The sequence below is a fragment of the Rattus norvegicus genome, chromosome 3, assembly GCF_036323735.1.
Source record: "Rattus norvegicus strain BN/NHsdMcwi chromosome 3, GRCr8, whole genome shotgun sequence".
Taxonomy (NCBI): domain Eukaryota; kingdom Metazoa; phylum Chordata; class Mammalia; order Rodentia; family Muridae; genus Rattus; species Rattus norvegicus.
The window spans coordinates 62,999,314-63,024,625 of NC_086021.1; the positions used below are offsets into that span (position 1 = coordinate 62,999,314).

The window sequence follows — 25,312 nt, forward strand, 5'->3', positions numbered from 1 at the left end:
TTAGAGACAACCAAACCCTGATCTGTAGGCATGATGATGTGCATGCTGTCTTTGCCCAGTTGTTACCACCATAGCCACAGTGAACTCATGCAGCAGGAGGACGCCTGAAGAGAATTAAGAATGCTAAGTGATTGGGAAACCATACACAGAAGTAGCAGTGAGCCACCAAGCAAGAAAGCCCTTTGATGAGGAGCACAGCCAGTTTTTGTTTTCATGGTTTATTTTTGTTTGTTATTGTGGAACCTGAGTCTTGTACAATTTCCGGGTCCTCTTTAAGAAACACACACACACACACACACACACCCCACACACACACATACACCCCACACCCACACACACACCCGACACACACACCCCACATACACATTTTGTAAGAAATATGCTGTAAATATATTCCAGGAAAATCAGTATAGTGGCACACATCTGTAATCATAGTACCTGGGGGCAGGAGTGGGAGGATCAAGAATTCAACTTTTGCCTGGAGTTTATTGTGAAATTCAGTCTCAAAAAAAGAAAGAAAATATGGAAGCCATTCCTACCTGGTATAGTTGTCAATAGCCACAGAAGTGACTGTAACTCTATCCTTAAACATCTCTAAAATGTTCCTTAGCTGAGCCCCTCTGCACCCCACTAACAAGCAAAGATGTTCTAAGATGAGGCGAAGTCCTAAGTCCTATGACTAAATCTCTTGTGGGCCAGGACTGAAATTTGATTAGGCAGGCCTGTTCCTAAGAGCAAGGCAGACATTGTATAACCGGCAGTCACACCACACCTCAGGCTGATCTCTTCAAGCTGAACACAAACCAGTCAGGGCTGCTTTCCTTCCCATGGTGAGAATTACATGCCGAGAAACAGCCCACAGACACAGTCACTTAACCAAGCAAGTTCTTCAAACCGGAGACCTCGGCTCTAGTTGCTGCTCTGTCTAATGATCCTTAAATATACTCATTAACTCTTTCATCACTGAGACTTGTCAGCGGGGACGGTAGTTCCTAACCAACCAAATTTGTACTGTCTTCTTAAACATTTTCAAATTTATACACTCAAGTCAGGCAGCTTTCTATCTTGGATTTGAGAAATTGGTTTGTTTAGAATATTGAACCCACGGAAAATATTTTCAGTAAGATGACATCAAATAAAATGAGTCCAAAGTTAAAATTTGGCAAGAAGAGTGACAGCATAGTTTTGGATATGAAATTGCGAAAATGCTCCTTGTAAACCCAGTCAATTAAAGTACTTTGGGTTTCTTCTTACCCTGATACAGACTACCTGAAAGCTAATTTGGATAAATACATGTCTCAGTTTCCAAAAGTTCGGATTCTTCGCCTCAAGGAGAGACATGGCTTGATCAGAGCAAGGCTGGCTGGGGCGCAGAATGCAACAGGTAAGAAACTGTCCCGAGGCCAAATTGCATTAATCACAATTTTGCTTTAATTTATAATGTTTTCCAAACAAACACAGAATATGAAAGAATATATACCCACATGTTCTTATTTGAATATTAATTTCTAGCCCTGTGACATGAAATTTCACAGACACACACAGATACACACATACACACACACACACACACACAGAGAAAGAGAGAGAGAGAGAGAGAGAGAGAGAGAGAGAGAGAGAGAGAGAGAGAGAGAGATGATTACATTAATTGCTTTTTCTGAGCCTTTCAAAAGGGATTCGGAGACAGCATAACACCGTGGCACTACATACCTGAGTTTTTCCTGGACATTACAGAAAATGGTAGGGAGATTCTCTTAAATAAATATACTTTTATTTTGAAAAACAGCAAAAACCTATAAATGTTCTTGTCAACTTTTCTCACTATTCCCAGTGTTTTTCTTTCTTTCTTTCTTTCTTTCTTTCTTTCTTTCTTTCTTTCTTTCTTTTTTACCTTTTTAAGGGATTATTTATTTATTTTATGTATATAAGTACACTGTACCTCACCAGAAGAGGGCATCAGATCCCATTTCAGTTGCTTATGAGCTACCATGTGGTTGCTGGGAATTGAACTCAGGACCTCTAGAAGAACCATCAGTGCTAGTATCTGCTGAGCCATCTCTCCAGCTCATTCCCAGTGTTTTTCAATTCAAGATCTTTTTATATTTCATGTTCTTGGTTATTTCAGCTATTAGTTATTTTAGTTATTTTAATTTCCCAGTCTAGTTACCTCACACCTTGCATTGACATATTGCTGCATTATTTTAATATTTCAGGCAATATATTTGTAAACTTGACCATAGTTTGAATTTTTAGTTCTCATGTTCCCTATAAGATAAATAATGATTTGCATGTGATGTATATATATATATATATATATATATATATATATATATATATATATATATATAATTTGACCTCAGGTCACAACAGTTGCCTGTTTCTTGCTTTCTCCTATACTGTTAGACGGTTCCACTGTTTGGTTACACTGAGTTAAGATGCTAACAACTAGACCTCTCCTTTGGGAGGTGGAAGTAACTTGTGGGCTAATCCTGTGTTTCAGAAGATTAACTTAATGCTCACACATTTTACACAGGGATTTAATATACACTATTGTTCCTTGCTTGTACCAGTTATTAGAATGAGGGCCTATAAAACTGCTTTTCTCTATTGCTTCTCTTTTAAGCTGGCATTTGTGTGTAGTAAAGAGATCTTATACAGATCCCATCTCTTTTCCTCATCTTCCTTCTTTTCTATCCACCTCTCCTCCTACCCCTCTCCTAACCTTCTCTACCCATCAGATGCCCCTGCAACTCTGGGTCTGTAGATAGGTCCTCTCATTCTCTCAAGCTGGTCAGTGGGAATGGAGCTAGCTGCACCCAGACACCCGAGTCCAGAGTCTGCACTTTCATTTACTATACTCTATCTATATTGCTTGTGAGCATTTAGTGACTACTCTCCCTCCGGAAGCTCTGGCACTGCCTGTCTCCATCAGCTTGGAGAAAATACATTCTGATGATAGTCTTGTTTCCCTGTAACTAGACCCCAAAAGTGTTCTTATCATCCCATTGGTTTGCTAACAGTGCTGATCCCTTTGTGTATTAGTCTGGGTTCTCTAGATGACAAAAACTGGTATACTGAATGTCTAGTAAAGGGAGATTTTAGGCTGTCTTATACAACACCGTCTGGGTAGTCCAACAATGGCTGACACACACAGAAGAGTCTCAGAACACAGTTCATGAGGCTGACCGTTTCAATGATCCCAGTCTGCCACTGAATGTCTAGAGAATTCCTGAAGAGTGGTTTGTTGTTGTATTACTATTACTAAGATAAAACACCAACTCTACTCACCTCAGATAGGGAGATCATGAAGGATGGATACTATGGAAATCCAAGTTTATGAACCTATGAGTTTTATCATTGTTATTTACAGGTTTGAGATAAGAGTTTACTTACAGGAGCAGAAAACCCTCAAAGAAAGTTGTATCACCAAAGCTCAACCCAGCATGAGGGATGGCTGACAAAAGCTAGGAACTTGGAGCACACTGAACAGCCTTCAGGGAACTCAACAGATTAGAGAGTGGCCTTTTGTGGCGGCTCAATTGACCTGAGCCTCTTCAGGCAGCACAGCTGGCCTTTGTCTCTTTTAGACAGTTCACTTGGCCTCTGCTTTTTCCAGGCAGCTGGATTTGTCTGAGTCTCCACTTTGCAGTCTTTTCTATCTTTATACTTTGGTATACAGATGGGGAGGGGCCTAGTGAATCTAATCAATTTCAAGTACTTCCTGAAGCTTTTTGAGTTGTTTAATTCCTGTCTTAAAAAACTTTCCTACAGTATTTTAAAACCCCCCCTCAACTAGAACACCACTATTTTACCTCCCTGTAGCATCCTCTCTTAAGAAGTTTCCCTTCAAGATGGAAGGTTTTAATATCAAAGGAAACTGCTACACAAGAGTGGTCTACACTCAGAAGCTAGGTCCTGATATTAGCAAAGAAATAAAGAAGCTGCAGCAGCGTAGACAACCTTGCTAGCAAGAGTGGAGTGAGCAGGCAAAAACCAAGCTCCCTTCTTCTATTCCTTTTATGTGGGCTTCCCTGGAAATTGTTTGCCCATGTTTAGGGTCAATCTTCCCACTTCGATTAACTTGATAAAGAAATTGCCTAACAACATACCTAGCAGATTGCCTTCTGGGTGATTTTTGATCCAGTCAAGTTACCAACTAAGTTTAACCATCACACTTTATAATAGAAACTGTCAGTGAATAACAAATGAATCACAGCAACATTGGTGGTAACTAAGATTTTTTATATTTGTATTATTCTCATTTATCAATTATGATATTAAGTATTAAACCCAAGGTCTCATACATGTCAGTACATGGGTTTCCAATGAGCTCTGTGCCCAGCAGTAACTTTAGTTTTTTACCATGCATTCATCAGACAAAATAATATTCCATTATGAAATTCTTTGCATGTATATCACTTATACCAATATTGCTTATCCCTCAAAATCTGCGCCTGACAGACTGAAAATTTAAATGCCCCTCCAAGATTAATTTCCTTAGTAAAGTAAATCTATGAATAATGTAAAACTATGATAGTTAAGAAATAAAATTTAGAAAAGAAACTTATCGGCTGACATGTGGCTGAAAAATATTCCCATGTGCAAGTGCTGAGCGCAGATATGAGTTGGACACTTCCAAAGCAAAGAAGGAGTTCATATGTCCTGATGAGAACTGACCAGAGAGGTGAGTGGTAAGAGCTTCATTTGGAGGGAAAGGCAAACATAAAACTTCTGTACAGTTCTGTATGCCAGGCTGGAAAACCAGTGAAGGTCAGTGAAGAGAAGCTAAATTGTCTGATTTGCATTTTAAAAGCTCAGGCTGCCTCCATATACAAAATGGATGTGAGAGAGATGAGAGGAACCAAGTAGACAATTCAGTTAGGAGGCTATTACAGTTGTCTTGTACCAGAGAGGAGCAAGGGCGGCTGGAAGAAGAGTCAGATTCATAATTTGCACTGGGCATGGAGGCTACAGGAGGTACCATCAAATAAGACATGATTAGAGGGGAAATGAGAAAAATTTAAAAAAACAAAAACAAAACAAACAAAAAAAAAACACAACAGCAACAGCAACAATAAAATGCCTTGAACTGGAGTCAAAGCAACTCAATGGATCGTGAGGCCATAACTGGAGGAGAACATCTGGCACTACAGTGAGTTCTTTGTACCCTGCATTGACTTTAAAATGAAAATTAGACACCCATGAGGAGAAACCCAATAACTACAGAGTGAAAACCATGATGCTTATCCATGAGGTCTCTCTCATCCCACACAGAGAACAAAGTTTGCTGGCATTAACCTCCTAACTAGTCCAACTATTAGACAGCGGAATGGGGTGGGGCACTCTCTTCGGGTGAACTTGGTTAGGAACAGTGGCGTTTGGTTACAGTTCTCGCCATAAAATACTGCCTTTGAGTTTAATGAATCAAAATGTAAAAATTTAAAATTTGTGTCCCACATTCATCCATACCCTTGAGAACATGAACTCAGTGCCGATGTGGTAAATGTCACACTCTTTGACAAAGGTTTCTGTTAAGAAATAGACAATTTACATTACAATCTAGATATATGTGCAAATACATGTGTGACCACAGAAGAAACCTTCTCAAATAGCATTTGCAGTACATTCTATCTTCCTATCTATGTTACTGAACAGTCCTACCATACTGACTGAGTGCTTCCCTAATGTTCCCAGACCTCCATCTGGATAACCCCAGCTATCTGTTCACTCCTCACTGCTTCTAGTAAGAAGTTCTGCCCAAGGAACCAAAAGAGGACACTTTTGTCACCAATAACTTTTGTAGGACTACCCCATTGTAAATCACAGCTAAACAAATTTACTTCAGATAAAAAATTTAGATGATATAGAAAACCACAGGTTCATTTTAACACAAAATAATGATATATGTATATACATGTGTACAACAAACCCTCCTTATGTATTCATGGATTCAACCAATTTTGGATTAAAATATTTAAAAAATAATCATCTATACTAAACACACTCAGAGTGGTTTCTCTTGTTATTATTCTCCAGATGGCTTGCTATCACAACTATTTATATAAGATTAGGTATTATAAGTGATCCAGGGATCATTGAAAATATGCAGGAAATATTACACTATTATATATAAATAACCAATTTCAACACCTGAGAATGGTGTTATGCCTTGTGAATACTAAGAGATCACTGAATATTTTAAACAGTAAATAATTCATAAATTATCAAATCGATCTAAAGAATGAGAACATTGATTTTCATTCTATGTTCCTACCTCCTGTAGAATGCATGATTTGAGTGTGATGCTTTGGGTAGCATTATTGGATGGCTAATATCTGAGGACATGGAGAAAAGCAGAAGGTTATGTCATGAGTGTTGGTAGCATCCTGGTTAAGGATTCATCCTTGCTTCTGGAAGCAAGCCTGACTTGTGCCGTTTCATCAAGAATATACTTCAGGGATTATCTTTGATTAAGATGGGCTAGCCTACTCAGTATATCTTTCTCATTACCCTGAGAGTTCTCCAGGCCTGTGAGCAGCCATGAGTTGGAAACTGTAGTAAAACCTGAAGACTGCTTAAAAACCAGAGATTAGCCAAGATGCTAAGCAGAAATATTCTCAGAAATGCTTCAGACAAACAAAGAGCTAAAAATTGAGAATTTGAGTTCTGTGTCTACATGGCCATGTCTGTCCTCAAATTACTCACCCGGGGGGGGGGGGGGAAGGCATGCATCTTACATGGATGGGGCTAGACTAGTCAAGGACACAGAACAATAAAATCCAGACTGTTTTCCCTGAAGGACTAACTAGCTACTTTTGAAATCTGAAAGGATCATCTCCAAAATACTCAAGAGCTAACCAGTTACCATTAGTGACAGCAATGGTGCCCTCTGAGCTCAGGTTGTGAGTCTAGTGCACATACAAAGATTATATCAGTTAGATGCTGACCGCATGAGATTTCCCAAGGAACAACCTGGATGTCAAGATTCTATGGGTAGGAGAGCAACAATGTATGACTAAGACTTATTCACCAAAGAAAGGTTGGGCATAGAGCAGAGAAAATCCTCAGTGAGAGTCCCGTGTCGATTCTCAATCACTCCATGATAGGTCCCTCAGCAAAATTCTCAACATTGCCATTAGCATTCCTGGACTCCGTTAGCTACTTCAACTAACTACCCAACAAGAAAAGTCAAACTCTTGACCTTCATCAAGATTTCCTGAAAAGCATGAGTGGCCATCATTCTACACACTCCAGGCTGTTCCTGCTGCAGGTTTAAAATGCCTCAGTATTACTTCAAAAGCATTATGTAAAATTAAATCGAAAGCCAGGCCCATGTTCATCTAGAAACCATAAACACAATGGTCTAGCACTAACTACTTGATGATACAACAGAGTCCGTGCATGGGATGGACTACCACGGTCACAAAGGAGAAAGGGCATTTGGCACACTGAGTAACTTGAATTTGGCCATTTTTTTTTTTTTTTTTTTGTATCTATTTTTTTTTTTTTATTAACTTGAGTATTTCTTATATACATTTCGAGTGTTATTCCCTTTCCCGGTTTCCGGGCAAACATCCCCCTCCCCCCTCCCCTTCCTTATGGGTGTTCCCCTCCCAACCCTCCCCCCATTGCCGCCCTCCCCCCATAGACTAGTTCACTGTGGGTTCAGTCTTAGCAGGACCCAGGGCTTCCCCTTCCACTGGTGCTCTTACTAGGATATTCATTGCTACCTATGGGGTCAGAGTCCAGGGTCAGTCCATGTATAGTCTTTAGGTAGTGGCTTAGTCCCTGGAAGCTCTGGTTCCTTGGCATTGTTGTACTTTTGGGGTCTCGAGCCCCTTCAAGCTCTTCCAGTTCTTTCTCTGATTCCTTCAATAGGGGACCTATTCTCAGTTCAGTGGTTTGCTGCTGGCATTCGCCTCTATATTTGCTGTATTCTGGCTGTGTCTCTCAGGAGCGATCTACATCCGGCTCCTGTCGGTCTGCACTTCTTTGCTTCATCCATCTTGTCTAATTGGGTGGCTGTATATGTATGGGCCACATGTGGGGCAGGCTCTGAATGGGTGTTCCTTCAGTCTCTGTTTTAATCTTTGCCTCTCCCTTCCCTGCCAAGGGTATTCTTTTTCCTCATTTAAAGAAGGAGTGAAGCATTCACATTTTGATCATCCGTCTTGAGTTTCGTTTGTTCTAGGGATCTAGGGTAATTCAAGCATTTGGGCTAATAGCCACTTATCAATGAGTGCATACCATGTATGTCTTTCTGTGATTGGGTTAGCTCACTCAGGATGATATTTTCCAGTTCCAACCATTTGCCTACGAATTTCATAAACTCGTTGTTTTTGATAGCTGAGTAATATTCCATTGTGTAGATGTACCACATTTTCTGTATCCATTCCTCTGTTGAAGGGCATCTGGGTTCTTTCCAGCTTCTGGCTATTATAAATAAGGCTGCGATGAACATAGTGGAGCACGTGTCTCTTTTATATGTTGAGGCATCTTTTGGGTATATGCCCAAGAGAGGTATAGCTGGATCATCAGGCAGTTCAATGTCCAATTTTCTGAGGAACCTCCAGACTGATTTCCAGAATGGTTTTACCAGTCTGCAATCCCACCAACAATGGAGGAGTGTTCCTCTTTCTCCACATCCTCGCCAGCATCTGCTGTCACCTGAGTTTTTGATCTTAACCATTCTCACTGGTGTGAGGTGAAATCTCAGGGTTGTTTTGATTTGCATTTCCCTTATGACTAAAGATGTTGAACATTTCTTTAGGTGTTTCTCAGCCATTCGGCATTCCTCAGCTGTGAATTCTTTGTTTAGCTCTGAACCCCATTTTTTAATAGGGTTATTTGTTTCCCTGCGGTCTAACTTCTTGAGTTCTTTGTATATTTTGGAAATAAGGCCTCTATCTGTTGTAGGATTGGTAAAGATCTTTTCCCAATCTGTTGGTTGCCGTTTTGTCCTAACCACAGTGTCCTTTGCCTTACAGAAGCTTTGCAGTTTTATGAGATCCCATTTGTCGATTCTTGATCTTAGAGCATAAGCCATTGGTGTTTTGTTCAGGAAATTTTTTCCAGTGCCCATGTGTTCCAGATGCTTCCCTAGTTTTTCTTCTATTAGTTTGAGTGTGTCTGGTTTGATGTGGAGGTCCTTGATCCACTTGGACTTAAGCTTTGTACAGGGTGATAAGGATGGATCGATCTGCATTCTTCTACATGTTGCCCTCCAGTTGAACCAGCACCATTTGCTGAAAATACTATCTTTTTTCCATTGGATGGTTTTGGCTCCTTTGTCAAAAATCAAGTGACCATAGGTGTGTGGGTTCATTTCTGGGTCTTCAATTCTATTCCATTGGTCTATCTGTCTGTCTCTGTACCAATACCATGCAGTTTTTATCACTATTGCTCTGTAATACTGCTTGAGTTCAGGGATAGTGATTCCCCCTGAAGTCCTTTTATTGTTGAGGATAGCTTTAGCTATCCTGGGTTTTTTGTTATTCCAGATGAATTTGCAAATTGTTCTGTCTAACTCTTTGAAGAATTGGATTGGTATTTTGATGGGGATTGCATTGAATCTGTAGATTGCTTTTGGTAAGATGGCCATTTTTACCATATTAATCCTGCCAATCCATGAGCATGGGAGATCTTTCCATCTTCTGAGGTCTTCTTCAATTTCTTTCCTCAGTGTCTTGAAGTTCTTATTGTACAGATCTTTTACTTGCTTGGTTAAAGTCACACCGAGGTACTTTATATTATTTGGGTCTATTATGAAGGGTGTCGTTTCCCTAATTTCTTTCTCGGCTTGTTTCTCTTTTGTATAGAGGAAGGCAACTGATTTATTTGAGTTAATTTTATACCCAGCCACTTTGCTGAAGTTGTTTATCAGCTTTAGTAGTTCTCTGGTGGAACTTTTGGGATCACTTAAATATACTATCATGTCATCTGCAAATAGTGATATTTTGACCTCTTCTTTTCCGATCTGTATCCCTTTGATCTCCTTTTGTTGTCTGATTGCTCTGGCTAGAACTTCAAGAACTATATTGAATAAGTAGGGAGAGAGTGGGCAGCCTTGTCTAGTCCCTGATTTTAGTGGGATTGCTTCAAGTTTCTCTCCATTTAGTTTAATGTTAGCAACTGGTTTGCTGTATATGGCTTTTACTATGTTTAGGTATGGGCCTTGAATTCCTATTCTTTCCAGGACTTTTATCATGAAGGGGTGTTGAATTTTGTCAAATGCTTTCTCAGCATCTAATGAAATGATCATGTGGTTCTGTTCTTTCAGTTTGTTTATATAATGGATCACGTTGATGGTTTTCCGTATATTAAACCATCCCTGCATGCCTGGGATGAAGCCTACTTGATCATGGTGGATGATTGTTTTGATGTGCTCTTGAATTCGGTTTGCCAGAATTTTATTGAGTATTTTTGCGTCGATATTCATAAGGGAAATTGGTCTGAAGTTCTCTTTCTTTGTTGTGTCTTTGTGTGGTTTAGGTATAAGAGTAATTGTGGCTTCATAGAAGGAATTCGGTAGGGCTCCATCTGTTTCAATTTTGTGGAATAGTTTGGATAATATTGGTATGAGGTCTTCTATGAAGGTTTGATAGAATTCTGCACTAAACCCGTCTGGACCTGGGCTCTTTTTGGTTGGGAGACCTTTAATGACTGCTTCTATTTCCTTAGGAGTTATGGGGTTGTTTAACTGGTTTATCTGTTCCTGATTTAACTTCGATACCTGGTATCTGTCTAGGAAATTGTCCATTTCCTGAAGATTTTCAAATTTTGTTGAATATAGGTTTTTATAGTAAGATCTGATGATTTTTTGAATTTCCTCCGAATCTGTAGTTATGTCTCCCTTTTCATTTCTGATTTTGTTAATTTGGACACACTCTCTGTGTCCTCTCGTTAGTCTGGCTAAGGGTTTATCTATCTTGTTGATTTTCTCAAAGAACCAACTTTTGGTTCTGTTGATTCTTTCTATGGTCCTTTTTGTTTCTACTTGGTTGATTTCAGCTCTGAGTTTGATTATTTCCTGCCTTCTACTCCTCCTGGGTGTATTTGCTTCTTTTTGTTCTAGAGCTTTTAGGTGTGCTGTCAAGCTGCTGACATATGCTCTTTCCTGTTTCTTTCTGCAGGCACTCAGCGCTATGAGTTTTCCTCTTAGCACAGCTTTCATTGTGTCCCATAAGTTTGAGTATGTTGTATCTTCATTTTCATTAAATTCTAAAAAGTTTTTAATTTCTTTCTTTATTTCTTCCTTGACCAGGTTATCATTGAGTAGAGCATTGTTCAATTTCCACGTATATGTGGGCATTCTTCCCTTATTTTTATTGAAGACCAGTTTTAGGCCGTGGTGGTCCGATAGCACGCATGGGATTATTTCTATCTTTCTGTACCTGTTGAGGCCCGTTTTTTGACCAATTATATGGTCAATTTTGGAGAAAGTACCATGAGGAGCTGAGAAGAAGGTATATCCTTTTGCTTTAGGATAGAATGTTCTATAAATATCCGTTAAGTCCATTTGGCTCATGACGTCTCTTAGTCTGTCTACATCACTGTTTAATTTCTGTTTCCATGATCTGTCCATTGATGAGAGTGGGGTGTTGAAATCTCCCACTATTATTGTGTGAGGTGCAATGTGTGTTTTGAGCTTTAGTAAGGTTTCTTTTACATATGTAGGTGCCCTTGTATTTGGGGCATAGATATTTAGGATTGAGAGTTCATCTTGGTTGATTTTTCCTTTGATGAATATGAAGTGTCCTTCCTTATCTTTTTTGATGACTTTTACTTGGAAATTGATTTTATTTGATATTAGAATGGCTACTCCAGCTTGCTTCTTCTGACCATTTGCTTGGAAAGTTGTTTTCCAGCCTTTCACTCTGAGGTAGTGTCTGTCTTTGTCTCTGAGGTGTGTTTCCTGTAGGCAGCAGAATGCAGGGTCCTCGTTGCGTATCCAGTTTGTTAATCTATGTCTTTTTATTGGGGTGTTGAGGCCATTGATATTGAGAGATATTAAGGAATAGTGATTATTGCTTCCCGTTATATTCATATTTGATGTGAGGTTATGTTTGTGTGCTTTCATTCTCTTTGTTTTGTTGCCAAGACGATTAGTTTCTTGCTTCTTCTAGGGTATAGCTTGCCTCCTTATGTTGGGCTTTACCATTTATTATCCTTTGTAGTGCTGGATTTGTAGAAAGATATTGTGTAAATTTGGTTTTGTCATGGAATATCTTGGTTTCTCCATCAATGTTAATTGAGAGTTTTGCTGGATACAGTAATCTGGGCTGGCATTTGTGTTCTCTTAGGGTCTGTATAACATCAGTCCAGGATCTTCTGGCCTTCATAGTTTCTGGCGAGAAGTCTGGTGTGATTCTGATAGGTCTCCCTTTATATGTTACTTGACCTTTTTCCCTTACTGCTTTTAATATTCTTTCTTTATTTTGTGCGTTTGGTGTTTTGACAATTATGTGACGGGAGGTGTTTCTTTTCTGGTCCAATCTATTTGGAGTTCTGTAGGCTTCTTGTATGTCTATGGGTATCTCTTTTTTTAGGTTAGGGAAGTTTTCTTCTATGATTTTGTTGAAGATATTTACTGGTCCTTTGAGCTGGGAGTCTTCACTCTCTTCTATACCTATTATCCTTAGGTTTGATCTTCTCATTGAGTCCTGGATTTCCTGTATGTTTTGGACCAGTAGCTTTTTCCGCTTTACATTATCTTTGACAGTTGAGTCAATGATTTCTATGGAATCTTCTGCTCCTGAGATTCTCTCTTCCATCTCTTGTATTCTGTTGGTGAAGCTTGTATCTACAGCTCCTTGTCTCTTCTTTTGGTTTTCTATATCCAGGGTTGTTTCCATGTGTTCTTTCTTAATTGCTTCTATTTCCATTTTTAATTCCTTCAACTGTTTGATTGTGTTTTCCTGGAATTCTTTCAGGGATTTTTGCGATTCCTCTCTGTAGGCTTTTACTTGTTTATTAATGTTTTCCTGTGCTTCCCTAAGTGTGTTCAGGTCTTTCCTGAAGTCCTCCAGCATCATGATCAAATATGATTTTGAAACTAGATCTTGCTTTTCTGGTGTGTTTGGATATTCCATGTTTGTTTTGGTGGGAGAATTGGGCTCCGATGATGGCATGTAGTCTTGGTTTCTGTTGCTTGGGTTCCTGCGCTTGCCTCTCGCCATCAGATTATCTCTAGTGTTACTTTGTTCTGCTATTTCTGACAGTGGCTAGACTGTCCTATAAGCCTGTGTGTCAGGAGTGCTGTAGACCTGTTTTCCTCTCTTTCAGTCAGTTATGGGGACAGAGTGTTCTGCTTTCGGGCGTGTAGTTTTTCCTCTCTACAGGTCTTCAGCTGTTCCTGTGGGCCTGTGTCTTGAGTTCACCAGGCAGCTTTCTTGCAGCAGAAAATTTGGTCTTACCTGTGGTCCCGAGGCTCAGGTTTGCTCGTGGGGTGCTGTCCAGGGGCTCTCTGCAGCGGCAGCAACCAGGAAGACCTGTGCCGCCCCTTCCGGGAGCTTCAGTGCACCAGGGTTCCAGATGGTCTTTGGCTTTTTCCTCTGGCGTCCGAGATGTGTGTGCAGGGAGCAGTCTCTTCTGGTTTCCCAGGCCTGTCTGCCTCTCTGAAGGTTTAGCTCTCCCTCCCACGGGATTTGGGTGCAGAGAACTGTTTATCCGGTCTGTTTCCTTCAGGGTCCGGTGGTGTCTTCGGCAGGGGTCCTGCCGCTCCTGGGCCCTCCCCCACGGGAGCCCAGAGGCCTTATACAGTTTCCTCTTGGGCCAGGGATGTGGGCAGGGGTGAGCAGTGTTGGTGGTCTCTTCCGCTCTGTAGCCTCAGGAGTGCCCACCTGACCAGGCGGTTGGGTCTCTCTCTCACCGGGTCTGGGAGCAGAGGAATTTGGCCATTTTTAAATTTCCCTCATGTCCTTCTTCTTCTTGTTGTTCTTCTTGCTCTTCTGTCTCTTCTTGTTTTTCTTGTTGTTCTTGTTGTTATTGTTGTTGTCCTCCTCGTCCTCGTCCTCATCCTCGTCGTCCTCCTCCTCCTTCTAACTGCTGCTGTTGTTCATAAACTCCATCTCCAAACAAACCAGAATTACCAGTATGCAGCTCCAGAGACCAGAAAATTATGCCAGGTTAAAACCAAGACTGAGTTAAATTAGTCTGAATTTAAGTTTAAACAATTCATCAAAAACACAGTAGGGAGCACTAGCCATTTGTTAAGAGGAGTATTGGGTAGATTGTAGAAACACACAGTAGGGTAAAGCTCAAAGAGAATTTTTTTATTATTATTATTTGTGTGTACTTCATCCCTCTCCCCATTCCCTCATGCCCTTCAGCCCCTCTGCATCAGCACGGCCTCACATGTGACGATCCCACCACAATTAGAAACACTACCGGGAGCCAGCTATGCATGGAACGAACTCCTTACTTTCTTCTCTAACGCAATCCTGAGATTTTACCTTAAAATAGAGTATCGGAAAGTAGAGCAGTGGTATCCGTGCGTAGGAGAGTCTCCTCTTCCCCCAAATAAAGCAATATAAAATTCCAAAATATGTTTTAGGCAGGTGCTATTTCCCTCAGGTTCTGGCAACAGATGAATGAGAATATCAACTAGGTAGGATCTGGGCCATGTGGGGAGGGAATGCAGATTTGGAGCCCCATCGTGACCTATGTAATGAGTTGTTTTATACTATTACATGGCACTAGAGGTAAATTACTTTGGAACGGTGCCCTAGCTATTTGTTCCTCCAATCTTTATCTCTTAAGTGGGAATTATAATCCATCTATACTTCACATTTGTAGCAGGAAACAGATAAGACCACCTGGTAGAGCAGAGGCACTGCATGGTAAGACTTGCTCAAACATGGTAAGACATGGTAAGACATGGTAAGACATGGTAAGGCATGGTAAGACATGCTAACTGAGCACTCAGGTCCCAGAGTGGTCAGTGAAAACAGTAATGAGAATGAAGGGAACTTCAAAGGAAGAAGTGTCTCTCAGACTGGCCTGTGGGCATGTCTGTACAGCATTTTTTTAAAGTAATGATTAATGTGGGAGGAACCAGTGGTGCCATCCCTGGGCACCAGTCCAAGTTCTATAGGGAAGCAGGCTGAGCAGGCCTTGGCTTCCATCAGTAGTGGGTGGTAATTGCATCATTTAAACCAAATCAACTGTCTCCTGCCTAAGATGCTTTAGTCATCATCTATTATAGTAACAAAGAAGCAAGAGTGGCACTAGCTTGTCCATTGTTTCTAGTCATGATTCCACAGAATCTCTATCCCTTAACTCTCTCCATATTATTACAAAAATAAACTTCTAGGAACCAGGAACTCAGTGAGAACAGAAGGCACCCATGTTCAAAGTCATGCCCGTTGAACAATCCCTCACACCGTTAATGATGAAGTGTATGCACTTGCCATATTGTACTGGATTTTTCCAAGGTTTTTTTTTTAACTCTACAGGTGATGTGCTGACATTCCTAGACTCCCATGTGGAATGTAATGTGGGCTGGCTGGAACCCCTTCTGGAGAGAGTTTATTTAAATAGAAAGAAAGTAGCCTGTCCAGTAATTGAAGTCATCAATGACAAGGACATGAGGTAACACTATCATCCCTTACCAACAGAGAGTAGCAGAGTGATGGCCCTCATGTGTGCTATGTTAGAACCTAAGAAGCATGACCTATTCATACAAAGAAGTGAAAAGACATGATCAATATCTTGGGTTCAGAATCTATCAATTCAGTAATCTATCTGACCAATACACCAATACCTACTTACCTGCTAATAAATCCGGCTGATCATCATCATATTCATTCTATTTGCTAGTCAGTCAAACTCCCAAATATTTATTTTTCTCAGGTTTCTAGTCAAACCCACATAGACTTTATGCAAAGTCTACATGTTATTCTAAGCTGCTATTTCTTCTTCTTAAATGGCCATTATAGACTGAGATATGATTTCAAGTTGAAACAATTGATCTTACCAGCCAGTCACCCATGTGGATCATAACTATAAGAGGTGATGATGCAGAATCATATGTATCATCAAGTGTTTCATACCTGAACTGGTCACCAAGCTGTGTTAGTGAAGTCAATAGAAACACAACTAATCTTGAAAAGTGCATTTGCAAATTTCATTTGTTTTGTGTGTTCTGAATTAGTTACATGACAGTGGACAACTTCCAAAGAGGTGTCTTCACCTGGCCCATGAACTTTGGCTGGAGAACAATCCCTCCAGATGTTATTGCAAAAAATGGAATTAAAGAAACAGATATAATAAGGTAAGTGGGTGAAACTGAAGATGAGACAGCAGTCCTAAGTTCTTTTGGAAAGACGGAAAGTAAGTTTTTAAAACAATTATACTCTATTGTTCTGAAAACCAGCAAGAATTATAGGAATCAATTAGACATGATGGTACACACCTATAATCTTAGCACTAGAAGCCAGAAGCTTCAGAAGCAGGAGGGTGGCAAGTTTAAGGATAATCTAGACTACAGTAGTGAGATGCTGTCTCGAAAAACAATATAAAAAATTATAGCTCTATTCAAGACATTATCAAAGCGAGCAAAGTTTCCTGAGAAGCTAGTTTGCTACCCCCACCCTCCAATTCAATTTAAAATGTATCCAGTTTAGCTCTGACCCAGAGAAATCCACAACTGCCCCAGGGGTTGAGTCAGAATAAACTTGAGAAATAAGAATCATACTTCTGCCCATGTCCTTTGCAGTCCTAATCAGGCTTAATCCCCATGAACCAAAAGCATTTTACTGAAGAAAACATTCTAAGACTTCCGTGCACCTATCCAGAAAAGCCCCCAAACTCTCACATAGCCATACAGAGAACCCCACTCTAGAAGTTAAGTTGCATGGGATAAAGGTTTAACACAATCCTTTTTGGTTGTAGGTGCCCAGTCATGGCAGGTGGATTATTTTCCATTGACAAAAGTTACTTTTATGAACTTGGAACTTATGACCCTGGTCTTGATGTTTGGGGTGGAGAAAATATGGAGCTATCATTCAAGGTATCCACTACTGATTGTTTCTCCTTGTTGTTGTGTTTTTTTTAAGTTTACCATTCTAGTTTACTTAGTTGCTAAGGAGATTGGCACACAAGCATGAAGATCTGAGTTCAGATCTCAGGTAGTAAGCCAAGGGTGATGTGTGTAATCAGTGAGTTCCCCATTCAGTTGAAGAAAGTGTTTAAAAATGAAAGTGGAGAGCAATTAAGGAAGATACCTTTTGTTACCCTGTGCACTTCGCATATATGTAAACCCAAACATCACCACATACAGACACATACAGGCACACACAGGTATACACGCACATACGCACGCATGCACGTACAAACACACACAGTCACCATTTATGATTCTCAAGTGGCTTCATTTTATCAGTACAGTCATACATCTGACTGCCACTGAGAAGAAACTTCACCATAGCACAGGTTCTACAGATTGAGTGGTTCATTTCCCAGACTTAACTTGGAAGAATCAACCACTGTTGTAAAACTACTGGAATTAATATTTCACAAAAGTGTTTTTATGTCTAATCATGGGAAATTTCTTTTTCTGCATAAAAGCTATGGGATTCTTACTTAATAGAAGTTACTCTGGGATTCATCTGTGATATACAGTGGCTCTCTTGGAATAGCTCTCTAATACACTGGAAGCCATAGAAATACATGCAATGGGTAATATTAATTAATACAAATGAGGAAGAATCCCTCTAGTGCAGACCACCAGCAAATTAAGTGTGTGCTATAGCCTCTTTGGAGACTGTGTATGCAATGACTGACAGCATCATTGACTCTTGTCAGGGAAGCCTTAACAGGAACAATAGAACTTGACAGCAGCTTTTCAATGGGGCTGGGTAGTCTGTCTTCAAATGGGTGTAACTTTGGAGGTCTTGACCAAGAACCATTTTGAATTGGTTATCAAGAGCCTACTGGTCTCCCAAGGAAGGGGAAGGTGAACAAATAGATATCCATAACCATTCCCTGATTCAATCCAAACAGAAGCAATGTGATATATTTTATATATTGGGGTTCTATAAAGAGTTCTTTAGAAAAGAGATAAAGAGAATTTTGCTTAGGTGCTCAGGAAAGGGAAATAGTCTACTTTATGGATCAGAAAGCAGTTCACCATATACAAAATTAAATAAGCCTGCTGTATTTTCTTTTCTTTTGTGAAAATGCTTTTCTAAGTAGCAAGTACTACTTAGCAGGCAGGGTGTGGGTGTGGGGATGGAGTATCTCCAGATAGTTCTGTAGCATTGTTAATTGCCTGTGATTTGTGACCCATCACTTGATAATCAGTGCTTTTCACTGACTCCTTTCTAGGTCTGGATGTGTGGTGGTGAAATCGAGATCATTCCCTGTTCCAGAGTGGGCCACATATTCAGAAATGACAATCCCTACTCCTTCCCCAAGGACCGCATGAAGACGGTGGAACGGAATCTGGTGCGGGTTGCTGAGGTCTGGCTCGATGAGTACAAGGAACTCTTCTATGGCCACGGGGATCACCTCATAGACCAAGGGCTGGATGTGGGCAACCTCACCCAGCAAAGGGAGTTGCGAAAGAAGCTGAAGTGCCAAAGTTTCAAGTGGTACTTGGACAATGTCTTTCCCGACTTGAAGGCGCCTGTTGTAAGAGCTAGTGGTGTGGTAAGTTGCCGTAGCCATTTGCTGAGATGACAGAAACTCCTTCAAGCATGCTTAGAAAAGAATGACATATTATCCTCTAACCAGCAGGCACAAGTACCACGAAGAGAGAGTATAGATGGATGAGAGTTGTTAGAGGTAAATCTGAGGAAATCTGTCATATGTCATGATGACTGATAACTATCACATACCTACACTGCACACAAGAGACCAGGCCGTATGTCAGGATGTAGGCTTCATCTCTTCCTTCAGAATTTGACACTGACTAGAGAACAAGGGTAATAAGAAAGCAAAGTATGGATACAGAATATGATGGCTCTCATGAAGGACCAGGCCAGCAGTGCTGATGGCTTTTAAATGCATGCTGTCAAGAAATCCTGTCAGAAGATGAGAAGCCAGGTCTATGACACAGGGTCCAGCCATCTCCGAGGGAGTAAAGGTGGAGGTACAACCCCTACACAACTCAGGACAGTCTGTGGCAATCAAGATCTGGCAAGGTGAAGGATGCTGTCAGGGAATAAATGGCGAAACATAGGTAGAGAAGCAAGAATCAGTTCATGTAGATCCTTGTGGGTAATTTTCTTTCTATATTGCCCTCCTTCTTTGACAGGGTTGAACACAAGCTTTAAATGTAGGGGAAATAGAAGTTTAATTGGGCTCTAACAAACTTTTGTAGAGATGTTGGAAATAATATAAATAGTCAAGTCACGAAAGGAGGTTTCTTTCACAAAGGGTAAAGTGAAGCAAACAGTTTGAATGGGGCACAGTGCAAAGGGAAACTCAAAGAAGCTGAGACCCTGGGGCAAAGAAAGCCTGCTGTGTACCCAGGAGCGCAGTTTCCTGTAAGCCTGTGACAAGCCATTCTTCCGCTTGAGCTCATCTTTATGCTTGTGTTTAGTCTCTTAGTTCACTCTTTTACATTTTCATTCATCTCCCTGCCCCCATGTTCAAGAAGATCTCTAAATTGATTGTCAGTAGAACACTGGTCTCTGTCTTCCTAGGAAATAGATGTGGAAAACCAGCCCCTCTTCCAGCCTGTCAAATCTCCTGATAACGAGGACTCACTAAAAACATTGTTGCTGTTGTCCCTGCTATGGAAATCCAGGGAGGGTATTAAAAACAGGAGAGCATTCTGAATAGTTGTTCTGATTTTATAAAATTTAGCCAATAAATACGTGTTACCTGGCTTGTTTATAACACAGTGTTGTGAACAGCTCCCAACAGTTCGGCAGGATTTGGGGTAGGTCAAAGTAGACATCAGCTACTCTAGATAACTAAACAGAAAGGACATATTGGCCTTAGTCACATCAAACACATCACTTACATCTTCAAATTCCATCCCCCAGACAAGGATGACCACCAAAAGGCTCAATAAATTTCTCCAGAGAATCTGAGCAGTAGCATTACTAAACGTTTGCCACCAGAGGGTGCAGTCGAACTACCGTTGGATTCCTTTGTAAGTTGCCACTGATCTTTGAAAAGCTCTGCTCAAAAGAATTCGCCTGCAGATGCCTGCACCCCAATGTATGAAAATGCGGTGTATATATTTCAACAGATTTCGCCAGACCCTTTTTGTGTGTTTCCCTTCTCTTTCCTGCCTCATGCAGACAAATATTAAGGAAGATACCGTTTCCTCTTCTGACAATCGTGTTATTAGCATTTTACAATTTTGAGGGCATTTTTTCCCCCAATTAAAACTGAATATAATTCAGTAGACTGTGGCAATCAGGAAAAAAGGTTCAAAAAATAAAATCTACTTATTTCTTGATTTTCCAATCATTTAACCTGTACACCTTGAAAATGTATGTCCAATCAATGTGATTTTTATTGTAAGGGATTTCTCATAAAGTCAATAATATTTTCAATCAATAAATACCCTCATCATCACTGGGTTTTTTTTTAATTAGAGTATATCATTAGCAAACAACCTAATCCTGAGATTTAATGATTAAGTAAATAAGTGTTGGAAATCTCTACCTTTGACATTGGGAAAATGAAATAATTCAACACAGAAAGTATAAAATCTACTCAATACTTGATTTTTTTTTTATTTTTACTTGAAGTAAAATAGTTTGCGTGAAGGACCAGGTAGGAGATGTTTTCCCTCAGCCTGGAGTGCCTTCCAAGGCCTGTGGGAAGGAACAGTTTAAAATCAAATCAAAAGAATGGCAAGGACAAAACTGGACAAACTAAGCCTTCCCAAACCACACTCTGCATAATGATAGTTGTACAGCCGGGAGTCAGTAGATCTGGGAAAGGAACCACTGTCCTGAGCCAAAAACTCCGTTCTGGAAGATTCTAAGAAGTTCTAGAATAGGCAACTTGTTTAGCTGTGTTGGAGGCAGTTTTCCGAACTTATTTTGTGGTAGGATTCTCAAATGAGACGTGAGGACATGGAACTCAGTTCTCTGTTTGGATTCAAAGAACAATTAGGGTTTTGATTTTCTTTTTTTTTTTTTTTTTGGTTCTTTTTTTTCCGGAGCTGGGGACCGAACCCAGGGCCTTGCGCTTCCTAGGTAAGCGCTCTACCACTGAGCTAAATCCCCAGCCCTTGATTTTCTTCTTTGAGCTGCAGAATTGTTCTATGCCTTGTGTGTCTGCTCGTGCTCCCTGAACTTAAAGCGCCATTGCTCCGTTTTCTATGCTACCCCTGCTCAGACCTCCTCCTGATGGTAAATGTGTGTGTATTTGTCATTTTGATCTGTGAACAGAACATTTTGAAGAGTTTTGTTTTGAAATGGAGAGTTGTCCTCCTAGAATCACTTCGTGTTCTCCTGTGTCAGACACTGTAGAAATGTCCAACCAATAAAACTGCCGATGTTCGCTTATATTCTCTGAAGGTCTATGAGGGCTCCCACCCCTACCAGATAGACTACAGTTTTATTTCAAACCCAAACAACGGTCAGTGTGAGGTTTTAGATTCCCAGAGAGAGTCTAGCTTCCATGCTTTTTCCCTATGCTAGTGGGCCAATCCCTTTTCCTAGAACCCACTGGCGGAAGGGTGGTCTTTGTGTGAAACAGCTCAGTCTTGGATCTGACTTGCTCATACCCGCACCCCATACACCCCACATGCTCACACCCATCCCCATATGTTTCTGTGGGGATATTCTTCCTACTTACCAAGATCGCGGTAATCCTTCTCGGGGCTTCTCTCTGCATTTCTGACCCTACAAACGACTCCCTACTTATTTTCGAGCTCAGCTATGCATTCACAATGCACACTAACCCACTAGACACCCTGCTACAAAATCTGACACTCCTGTGGCCAATGTGGCCTCTAATATTGCGGCACCCCAGAACAGGAGCTCCGTATCGAGCACCCTAAAAGCTGAAAGAGCACAAACACGCTCACTAAACCCCCCAAGTTTATCCGGTTTTCATAGAATGCATATAATTTCACCTCTCTACCCCCAGTAAATTAAAAACCTAAATTGCATTATTAACCTACCATCTTGTTAGTCCTGCCCAGCACGTTAAAGGAATCAACCCTGTCTGCATTAAACGGTGACTGAGAGAAACCTTTCTCCATATTTGACCCTGTAAATCCATTAAAAGCTCCAGTCTGCCAGAAAGGGCCTTCATGTTTGGCTCTGTTTTAGCTTTCGTGACTTTCCTGTAATGAGTCGTAGCTTGACTGAGTCATTAGAAAGAGTCTGCCAGGGAATTAGTTGGAATCTGCTGTTCTCTGAAGGACTCAAGTTATCTATGATTCAGTACCTAAGCGATCAGATAACTCAGAGGGGTCAGCCGAGGAGCACAGCCTATAACTCTTGGCTTGAAATTCAAAGCATGGACTTTTAAAATATGCATTGTGATAAATTCAAGCCTTCCCCCTCCTAAATCCCTACTATCTATTCCAACTTTTGTTCGCTTTCATTCAGCATTCCAGCAAAGAGTTAAGGATACCCTAATGTTCCTTGCCACTGTGGCTGAATCATAGGCTTAAACTGACAGCTCTGCTGGGACAGGGTCACACTGTGTCTCTGTTAGCGAAGTGACTAGGAAAATCACGCAGTGCAGACTTTTGCTAATCTAGTGACTATCTTTTAACCTTATGGTCTTCTACTTTCTATTTCCTAAATGTGTCTGGATGTTTTGGTGTACATTAAAGATATGTCGGCCCTTAATGCTCATTTTGTATTTTCCTTCCTAGTTTATTAATCTGGCCTTGGGCAAGTGTGTTTCCATCAAAAATATCACAGTTGTCCTGGAGGACTGCGATGGGAGCAGTGAGGTAGGTTCAGCCTGGGTTCACCATGAATAGTGATTGACATGCTTGTTGGTCACGTGACCATTGGCCTCCATCCTGGAGAAATCCATATTTCTCAATGCCAATGGAATTAATAGTCTGGTATTAGGAAGTGCCACTCAACAGGGAAGCAATAATGGACAGAGTTGTTACTGAAGCCCTTGCTCCATGGTGGGTTTATTGTTGGCTTTTTTTTTTCTTGTAAAACTAGCTCAACATACACAAAGTCTTAAACTTTTTTGTAAGAGTCAGCAAAGATAGTGCCTATCTCTAAAGCTGAAATGCATCTTCAACACACAAGAACTGAGAAGCACAACCTAACGGTGGGCACTCTGGTGATACTGGATGTAGTGATAAAGATGACAATGTCCAAAATACACCTGGCAAAATGGCTCAGTGGGTAAAGGAGCTTGCTACACAATGTGAGTTCAATCCCTGAGACCCACACGAAGGTATACCGACAGAATTAATTCCATGGTACTCCTCCGACCTCCACACACCAGCTGTAACATATATGCCTATGCATCACATATACACACACGTACATACAACTAATAATAATAAATTTAAAAGTTTATCCACAGATAATATAGAAACCATGTTTCTGAGCAGTCATCCTGAGGACTCAGCTTTATTTTCTGATTCTGGTCCTCTCCCCAACTTCTCTCCTTCTTCCAGATATTAAAGGAGTTGGGGACATCCCATGATCCCTGATGGAAAAACTCTTTCAATAAAATGACTGCATAAATCAGAGCACCATGAATGGGAGAGGTGTGGGGCCAGGGGGAACAGGAAAGGACTACTTCTTCTATGCTGTAGGCAAGCTCCAAGTGATTACACCTCCCTCTCCAGCACCTGCACCCCAGTTGAGAATGGTATCTGCTTTGGATGCTAACTAGGACTCATGGGAACACTGATTCATGTGTACAAATCACCCCTTCTCCCAGATTGAAGATCACACCTTGGTAGGCCGATCCTTTCACAGTGATGTCCTTGGCTTGCTGAAGTATTTCTTTGTCCCGATTAAAGCTTTGGGGTTTTTCCTTTCAAGCACATCTTGTCTCTGCAACTTATTCCTAAGTTGCCCTTAGAAGAGAAGGCATATCTGCCAGTGTAAATAAATCTTCTGTGGATTGTAAACCTGAAACCAAGGAAACACTTTCATAATTAGAAAATGGAGAAGATGATAAATTTAAAGAATCAGCTGGAAGAAATAACTTTTTGCTTATTAACAGTTCAAACAGGAGAAAGTCATAAATTATAGAAAAAACAACTACAGAGTTAGTCTAAACTATATTAAAATATTTAATAATTTACTCCTTTAAAACTATCACTGTAGGAACTTAGCATACCTGTAAAATCAGTATTTCACTAAAAACCTAACTTCTGTTCTTGAATACCAATGAGTTGGGAAGGGGAAACCAAAGTATGAGTAATAGAGCCACCTCCTTCCAGAAAACTCCATCACACTTTGACCCCCTTGAACATTTTGAGCTTCTCTTGCCAGTGCTTTGTTTGAATCATTAAAAGGATAGGAATGTAAAGGAAGTTAGTTTGATAGGGTCAAAATTGATAGGATTTAATACCAGACTTGTATTCATCTAAAATGACTCAGAAGAAATGAAATACTTAGCTTCACCCTCAATTCCTGCCCCTTACTTTAACTGCAAGTCTTCTTACATTTTTACTTTGAACTCTTTCTACAGTAATGTTCAGTTTATCTTAGTGACTATATAACTTAGTCTGTTGTCTCTCCATGCTTCTCAGACACTGATACTCACACAGATCACCTTGGTAGTTTGTTAGGTGAGTGTGACTTCCAAGGTCCATAATGGTCTGAGTTCCAGCATTTCTAACTAGTGTCTGGGTGACAAGATGTTGATTCAGGGACTATTCTTTGAGTGGCAAGACATGCTACCATTTCTTAAATATAGCCTTTAGTCTAAGTTAAATCTGAACTTGAAGCCAGTCAGAGTGACACAGGCCAATAATTCCAGCTGTTAGAGGTGCTGAGTCAAGAAAAGAAAGATTTTTAGGGATTTCCCAGACTACATTAAAAAAATGCAAGGCTATTGTGGGCTCCTTGGTAAACTTTATCTCAAAACAAATTATACCAAAAAGATAGGACGTGTAGCTCGGTGATAGGAAATTTACCTATCCTGTGTAAAGTCCTTGGTTCAATGTTTAGTTCTGCAAATAAAAGATACTCCACTTATATTATAAATGATTCATAGAGGAAAAACACTTCAATATTTTTTTCCTGTACTTCCTTGTTCCCTCCATGGCAAATTTCACAAGGACCAAAGGTTTAGAATAAAAGAGTCAACCAACCTTAAATTATTTTTAAATAGCTGTCAACTTATTTTTAAGGATTACAAACACTCTTCAATTACCTGAAGCCATATTTATTTTAGA

The 25,312-nt window shown here is 40.4% G+C and overlaps 1 protein-coding gene across 1 annotated transcript in view; it reads left to right on the forward strand.

The window, feature by feature from the left end:
* Galnt5 (polypeptide N-acetylgalactosaminyltransferase 5) overlaps positions 1-25,312 on the forward strand; it is a 46,260-nt gene that overhangs the window by 16,849 nt on the left and 4,099 nt on the right. The window contains 6 exon segments of the mRNA NM_031796.1: positions 1,265-1,384; positions 15,456-15,591; positions 16,154-16,273; positions 16,894-17,011; positions 18,328-18,651; positions 22,802-22,882. Of these exon segments, the coding sequence (NP_113984.1) occupies positions 1,265-1,384; positions 15,456-15,591; positions 16,154-16,273; positions 16,894-17,011; positions 18,328-18,651; positions 22,802-22,882 (899 nt within the window).